This window comes from Gracilinanus agilis, chromosome 2, assembly GCF_016433145.1.
Source record: "Gracilinanus agilis isolate LMUSP501 chromosome 2, AgileGrace, whole genome shotgun sequence".
Classification (NCBI taxonomy): domain Eukaryota; kingdom Metazoa; phylum Chordata; class Mammalia; order Didelphimorphia; family Didelphidae; genus Gracilinanus; species Gracilinanus agilis.
This window is the reverse complement of record NC_058131.1, coordinates 296,283,817-296,292,597: the sequence shown is the minus strand read 5'-3', so window position 1 is coordinate 296,292,597 and position 8,781 is coordinate 296,283,817. Positions and strand designations below refer to the sequence as shown.

At 32.7% G+C, this 8,781-nt stretch overlaps 1 protein-coding gene across 2 annotated transcripts in view; it reads right to left on the bottom strand.

Annotated features, from left to right (window-relative positions):
• TOX3 (TOX high mobility group box family member 3) overlaps nucleotides 1–8,781 on the bottom strand; it is a 118,753-nt gene that overhangs the window by 27,911 nt on the left and 82,061 nt on the right. The window contains exons 1-2 of one of the 2 annotated variants that reach the window (XM_044664154.1): nucleotides 7,221–7,280; nucleotides 3,145–3,396 (exon numbers count right to left, since the gene is read on the bottom strand). In XM_044664154.1, coding sequence (XP_044520089.1) covers nucleotides 3,145–3,396; nucleotides 7,221–7,265 — 297 coding nt within the window. In that variant the 5' untranslated portion in view covers nucleotides 7,266–7,280. Of the gene's footprint in view, nucleotides 1–3,144; nucleotides 3,400–7,220; nucleotides 7,281–8,781 lie in introns of those variants that run through there. The other variant, XM_044664153.1, reaches the window with a different exon arrangement.

Here is an 8,781-nt window from a genome sequence, read left to right as displayed (position 1 = left end):
GAGAGAGAGAGAGAGAGAGAGAGAGAGAGAGAGAGAGAGAGAGAGAGAGAGAGAGAGAGAGAGAGAGAGAGAATATCCTCTGAAACACAAGTTATAATTTTTTATGGAACTGCAATATTATGTAGATAATAGATGATTATCAAAAATGACAATAATGGCCAGAGGTAAAAAATTTTAGAGAAAAATATTATTACCAATTTTGACTGAAAATTTTGTTTTAAAATATGACCATCTATAGCAGACAAATAAAAATGTTCTTTGAAGTCACGTAATCATTAGCATTTAATTTTTTGGCTATTTAATGTTAGACTATTATTTGCATACTTTATACTGAGCTCTTTGTCTTTCTTTTTTGAGGCAGGGTTTAGGGGAATTTTTCTGATCTTCATTTTAAAATATGTAATAGCATGCATTTAAGAAAGACAAAAATACGATGCTATTGCCAATACTAATGAAACTAATACGCAATGTGACAAACTGTAACTCATTTTAAAGGGAAAACAATGAAACCAGGAAAATACAATATAAATTGGTTCAATACAATATAAATAACCCTGTTTTCTTCTCATAAGAGAAGAAATTCACCATAGCAGTATAGCAATGCATTAATAGCTATCCATATCCATTTAGATAATAAAGTTATTGCTCAAATCTAGTATGGAATATCCAAACACATGTTCAGAAATCAAGTGCATGATGTAAGGCATTATTTATTATTTTACTGGTGGCTTTCCTAGGGGAAATATACAAGGAGGCTGCTATGGAGTATTATGATGTAGCTAGCCAACTCAGTACCCTAAGGGAGATATAGAAGAACCTTGACATAACCTATTTTTAACCATGCCTCTGGCGATTCTGCATTCAAGTTTATAGGTGAACATGTCAGGTAGTACATAGAACAAAGCCAACGACACACTGTATTCATCATAATTCTGTCCAAGTACATTTTATTTTTTCCAACATTTGTGATTTAAAATCCCATGACATTTCTTCAAGGTGAAATTCTACTAGACTTTTCAACAAGATTAGTTTGTTTCAAGCTAAAATAAATATCATTCTGGTTCAGCAAAGCTTTGAAATGACCAATAAATTTGATGTGGTCCATGCTGATACTGCCACAATACTCTATACTTAGCTAAAAACCCTATACTTTTAAAAAACAATGAAATAGTTCAAGTGCTTTCCTGATTAGCAATATGTTGCCAATGAAGCATTGAAAATTGAGTACTATTCCAATACCAGTACATGAAAGCATTGTTCTTTAAGTGTATATGAATATCATAATTATTTTATGGCCCCATCTTTAGTTCTTTCCAATATAGTAAATTCAATTGACCATGAAATGAAATTTCATAGTCAAAATGCCTCCTTTACACTTTTTTATAGCAGTAATAAAGGTTTTATAGCTCTAAGGCAAGGTAATTCATCAGATGTTTAATTTAAAGACAGATTCTTATATTATTAATAAATATTTACCCGTTTAATAAAGTACACATTTTTAGCATTAATGACATAGTGCCTTAACTGTTACCACAATGTAAATGAACAATACTGTATATATTTGAATAACGGGTGAACCATGGTCTACTTACTCCCTTGGTAACTAAACACCCTTTTTATTTTTATTATTTCACAAGAACAACACTGCAAGCCTCGTTGATGAGAAGGGAAGGACGAAATTTTCAATTTCATTGTCAGAGAACAAAATGTAAGTAATCCAAAGGAGATAATTATTTGTGGACATAAAGAATTATAATGACGACTTTAACAATTAACGGTCACATTCTTTCTTCCTGCCCCTCTGTTCAGCTCAAGCCTACAAAGGTCATAATTCAAAAGAAATGATGATATAGCAATTCTTTGGGGGGAAACAGGCATATTTCAGAGAGCACAGTGAATCTGAACATACAAATAATCTACTACAAATTTTGCAATTGCCTAGAATTATCCAGAGAACTAACCAATGAAAGCAATAAGCATCAGTGCCAAAGTCCTAATGTTTAAAAAAATGTAAACAAGCAATAGGATCTATTTTTTTTTGTCATAGCAATCATCTCCTCTACCAGGAAAACAAATCACTTAACTATTATTAATATATCTTTAAATTCCTACTTACTACTATGCCTAGTATAAATGCATTACATACTATTCTAGGGGAGGGAGAGTGGGAGGATCCCAACTAAGCTATAATAAAATGAGGAGACTGACTCCGGTGATCGCTAACCATAATTGCATGCCAACAAAAATGTATCAAAAAAATTACTAGATTCCTAATCAGACAGCTCTCTGGTGCCTTATTCAATGTCTATGATTAGACCTAAGACAATAAGACAAGTTTCACATAATAACTGGCCCTGCATTTTCCCTCAGCTTCTTGTTTGCGGTGACTTTTCCTCTTTCATTTATTTCCTTTATCACCACTGCATCTGCCATTTGAAGAAGGGCAAGCCCTGTTTTTTTAAATACCAAAATATAAAAATGACTCTTGGAGAAAAATTTGCTAGTTCTCTTAGTCCCTCCACTTTCCACTGTGATTTTAGCAGCAAATAGCTATTCAAGCAGAGCTAAGTATTAATCAAAAGACAGGGTACTGCCTCTCCCTTCTCTTCCTCACCCCACCTCACCACCACTAATTTGTAGAGGAGGGTGGATAATTATCCAAGAGCTTCCAAACACATTATCTCATTTAATCCTCACAATAACCCTTGAGAGCAAATATGTTTAGGCCAACCTCACAGATGAGATAAAATGCCATGCCCAAGGTCACATGACCCCAGCAAGTAAGGAAATGGCACCACTGGAAGAAAACCCAAACCTGCCAACCCCTAATTTAATCTCGTTCCTGCATCCTTACAGTTTCTTAAAGAAGCATATATGGATTCTAATAAGCAAATGACCCATATTTACCCCCCAAACAACTATTAATTATGCAAATTTTAGCAGACTGTCATAATCCCATTCAAATTCAGTTAAACATGAAGCCATTAGTAAGAAATCTGGAGCTTTTAAGTTCAAGTAACGCTACTAATGACTAGCCAAATCTCTAGAGGGCTGAAAAATATAAAATAATATATAATAGCTTTGCAATCACTGTAAAAGATGTTATATTAGTAATTATTATGTTTTTCAAAATGTAGTGCCTACCATATGCAATCCACTGCCATGGATTACACCATCCTGTTCCACGAGGTTTCTTGATATTGTAATAGAAGGAAGATCCAAGCTTTGAGGAGGAAACTGAGGTGTAAATTCATTTCCTTGTGCAAGAAGTGGATCACTGAGGCCTTGAAAGGGTAACAGTACATCTGACATTCCCAAGGTAGGGTCTGACTCTGGAGGTGGAGTGATTGGTGGGATTTCAAACTCTTCATCCCCAAGGCTTGGAGTATGGAATGTCTGCTAAAAGGAAATCAAAATCTTTTATATTGTAATAGTCTGTTTATATATCTTACTTCTGGACAGAGAAATAATTTTGAACTGAAACATATTCATAACTCGACTAAATATTTATTTCTCAAATAAAAACATCTTAAGCACAAATTTACATACATAAAGTTTTGCTGATCATTCCGATTAAAGATTTAAGTCTCATTATCATATGGTTTTAATGGAGTATCAGTATTAACAGTTTTTTAATGCGTACTTAATTAGCAACATCTGTCTTTGTTGTTAGTTGGAACATCAGCTACATTAGATTTGGCTATATAACAAATTGCCACTTTATTGATATGTTAGTGAAACAGCACAAACAGCTGACATTATTCTCATGCTTCATAAAATACTGACAATTTTGTAGTGCACACACAACATTAATCTAGCACTGAACATTACACATCTTTACTTTCTGGCACAACTTATATACCATATGATATTATTATTATTTTTATTTCTTTGTTGATATATTTCTAAGTATAATGGAAGCAGCCATTGTTTGTAGCAAACAATTTTACACAAAGATTATCATGGCTTTCAGTGAGTTTTTATGATAGCTTTGAACAGTAAAGCTATACCCACACATACACATACACACACACATGCCAATAGGTTTTTATCAATAATTTTTACCAATTATTTTCAGCTTCTTGAAGATATATAACTATACCAATACTGTTTACTTATTTGGTACCATGGAATTTTACCTATAAATTTTTCAGAATGGGAAGAAATGCTATTTTCTTCTCTTACTTAAAAATAGAAAATTAGAGTCCATACCACACACACACACACACACACACACACACACACACACACACGTGGATTGCTTTGCTAAGCTACATTAGTCATAAATCCTAAAGTAGAATTTAAAAAAACCCTAAAGGACTTTTTTTAAGGTTAATACTTATTACTAACTCAAAATCAGGCTTTTTGTCATTTATATTTAACTGAGTTTAGTCTATGAAAGTTAATCTGAATCTGTTATGAAAAGTAAAAGATCTCATTAGCTGTTCAAAATTGTCATCCTTCAAACTGTTAATGATGATATAAATTAATAACCACTTGAGAGAATATAGAAACAAACACAGGGAAAAAACCCCTTTCTTTCATACAGAACCTGTCAGCTGTCATTATTGGTCTCACACCAGAAATGATGAGGTCCCAAACTACTAGAGCCTGCAGTAGGGCAATCTGACACTCTTTAGGCTCCATAGATACAAAACAATGGGGCTTAATTTTGCATCTGAAATCTGGAGCGATATTAAAGATTTGTTTTTCTTTTTTCCTCATTCTAACAAATAAACAAGGATGTAAATTTTCTCACTGTGGTACCCTGAGTTCACAAACACAAAAGGATGGATTGGCCACAAAAGTGGTTGGCTAATGAACATAACCCTATGGCTGCATTTGCAGTTATTTTGGCACTAATGTGGTCTAGTAACAGATGCAACTGTAATTTGTGACTCATTTGCTACCCCATTACTGCTTAATGAAATCTAACATATCACATTAACAATACGGATAAACACTCATTCTTGATATGTGGCATTTGGCTGTTTTCATTACCACTGTAATTAACACTTGAAATATTATTTCAATAAATATTTAAGATGCTTTAAAAATGGTCAGGATAATCATGACATAGGCACAAAACAAAAAGCAAATGTGTGAAATTCAAACTACAAGGTATTCTAATGTCTACAATACTGTTCTCTACAGGGTATTTTCTATCGGAATGAAATTGGTTTCAAGCACCACAATTTACACTTTATAACATCCAAACCTAAAGTCTTAATGAATTAGCTGGCACTCATTAAAATGCTAAAACCAAATAATACACTTTTAATGCAGTAATTGCAAAATTAGGCACACACTACATAATGCAGTACATTAACATTTAGTTGTGTCACTTTTTTTTTTTGCTCAATAGAAGATGAGCAGTGAGATCACTATTGAAGGCTAGCTCTTAGTTTGTATTTTTTTTCCTACAACATTTATTATGTGAATTAGTCATAATGATCTGATTTTCTTCTTACTATTTTTTAAAGAAATCTGACAAAGCCATTATAGGTAACAGAATAATTTCTTCTAAAGTTATGCTGTTTTAAAAAATATATTCTTTATTTTAAATAAAATAAAGTAAAACCCTGACTACCTGAAAAACCTCACAGACCATAAATTTATAATTTAGAAAATGCTAACAGCATTGATATTTATAATTAAGGGTTGGATAATATCTAACATTTGTGAAATTAATAATATAATTCAATAAATTAACTGAAATTATTTTTAAAAAATAATGAGGCATATCATCAGCAAAATATCCTTTGGTTCTGAATAAAAGACTATAGTGGTCCTCATCAGATTAATCTGGAGAGGGCTGATGTTGCTTTTTTAAAGTTAATAACTTTTCAATATTTATCATGTACATGTTAAAGTAGTAGGTACATGGTTAAATGCCATCTGTACTGAAATGTTCAAAACATTTGTTCCTTTTGATAAAAATGCAAATCTGGAGAACTGTTGTATCAACATATAACAGCCAATGTCTGACACGGTGAATTATCACAGCTGGAATTAAATTGTCTCTGAACAGCTGCTGGCAACAGAGCTTTCATCAATGTTTGATTCAAATGTAGGGAAAAAAATTCTACAGAATGAAACATCATGTTGTCCTTACAGATGGGGTTGGTGTTCATTATTATAAACAACACTGAAGCTCATGCCAAATAATATTCCCTTATCTAAGCAGTCTTCTTGAGTACAGAGATGGTGGTCATTGTAAAAAATGATTAATTTACAGTGACTCTTAATTCTATTTCAAATTTATTATAACATATTCTCCAAGTTAATTTCTTCTATATCATTCACTTCACTATACCAAGATCATTTATGAAACCATTAGTACTTTCAATCTCCAGGGTCAAGTTCCTTCAGTCTCCTATCTTTGAATATATTTGAAAGATGAAAACTTTCTATTACACAAATCACAAGAGGAAACATTCCATTTGGAACCATTTAACTTCCATTTTGCCCTGTTTTAAAATTAAAAATCCAACATATTCTAACCTTTAATTTTTTTTTTTTATTTCTCACCCATTTTGAAGGATCAAGTTGAACTGCTGAAACAAAGCTCTTTCTAGAGAGTGTGACTACCAATATATACATGAACTGGAAGAGGGAATGTGTGGGGAGAAGGGCAATAAGAACATCATAGTTCATTCTATCTGCAACTCAATTAATTAAACTGAAGTCCATTTACTTTGTCACCATTGGTACAACTGGGCTTCATCAATTCCTTCGCAGTGCTTTTTATTGAGCCCAGTCCTCAGAGCAAAGTTAAGTGGCTCTACTTATACTATTACCTCCCCACATCATCCCCTACGAGAAACTATAAACCCAGTTATTCTATTGAGACTTCTCCTCATGGTTTCCCAGGGCATGTTAACCAAAATTAAATTATCTATACAAATAAGCCGCATTATCCATTGAAAGTCTAATGCAGTTTTCAAGATGCGCACCTGTTCGAATGTAGTTGTATTTGTTGTGTTTATGCCATTTTCATCATTTAGGGTTTTTCCTTTTTTAAACCCCTCGTTGCCATGTGATGAGACAACAGACTTGCGATTACCTACTGGAGACTAGTCAGGTTATTTTATTTCTTATTATGGTCCTTAAGTTGTGCTCCACTTCCAGATTCCAAATTTAACACTGATCACAACTGTAAGCTTACTAAAACATGTAAGTAACAAAAATATAAAGATAGACGATTTTTAAAGACCTACCTCACTGGCAGCAAGGAAGGCATTATTTGCTTCAGCCATATTCATATAGTTGTTATTGTTTCCAAACTAAAAGAAAAATAGATTTCTCGTGTTAGTATGCCATGTACTATAAAATCATGGTTATTTACTGAATGTTCAAGTGTTATTTTGGAAAATGCATTGGTGTTATTATATAAAACCGTGCTTCACTGTGGCCAAATGTGAAATATTAATGAGATTTCAGAGCACTAAATTTTTGGTTAGTTCCCACAGAGACTGAAGTATGGAGTTTACCTGACTGAATCGCATTCAACTATCATTTAGTCTTGCTCAGAGACTAGTAGAGAATGGAAGCTATTACAAGCATTTGGCTAATTGGTCACCAGTGTACATTGTTTATTGAAATGACATTTGTCAAATGCTAGAAGGCAAAGAAATTCCAAGATCACTAGAATGACACATTTCTAATATATGTTAGGATTTCACAGCTTACTTTTTAAGAACAGATGTCACTAGTGTGAGGGTGAAAATGTGAATTAAAGAAAATCAAATTTCATTCCCAGTACTCAGATTCTATTTTCCAGTGAATGAAGTATGGCATGAATTGAAATAAATAATAAGCATGACAGAATCAGAAAACATCCCAGTGCAATACTTAAACCTGTATCAATATCCATGAGAACTGTTGAAAACTTTAATATTTAATCCCCCCAACACAGCATTATGGGCAAGAGTTTAAAAGAACAAGCTGAAATCTGTGAACACAGCATTAATTTTTTATTCACTGTCATAGCAGCTCATTCAAACTACCCTAAATAAGACCACAGTCAGCATTTCAATCATCAGCTCTTTATTTCTACGAGTTTGCTCTCAAAATGTAAAACTTGTATTTGAGTAGAAATGTTTCCAAATCCTAAGGAGAGAATAAGGTTTTATTTAGTAATTTTACATATTCTGATATCATGCAATATGGTAACACTGTAATAACAAAAATAGAGAGAAATGTACCAAGTACTTTAAAAAATAATCTGCCTCTCCTTTCACAATCTCAAAGTCAAAAATAACTTTGGCCTTCAGGAAATGAAATATATACATCCCTGCTTAAAAAATCGGATTTGTTTTTAAATGAAAACCATAACTTAGCTAATAATTCAAAACTCCCAAAGTATTCACAGTAAAAGCCAATTTTTAATATACAAACATTAAAGGGAGACTTCTTAGCTCCCTGTCTCGAATGTACAGAATTCAAGCACGGAAGTCAGATTGACATGATACACTTTATCGTGTCAATGATCCAAGAACTAAGTAGGATTTACATGAAAGACTCTAATGGTTCCAGAGGAGCTGTTATGGTCTACAGAAACAAAAATCCACTCTTTAAAAAGACACCTAAATATACCCTTACACAATAGACCAGAATGACCCTGATTCAGCACCAAGTACCCAAGTTCATTTGGATAAATATCATTACGGAAATGAAGAAGAACATGTCTAATAAAGTTAAAAAGGGATTTAAATCATTTCTCTGATGGATGGAACATCAGATATATATATATATATATATATATATATATATATATAT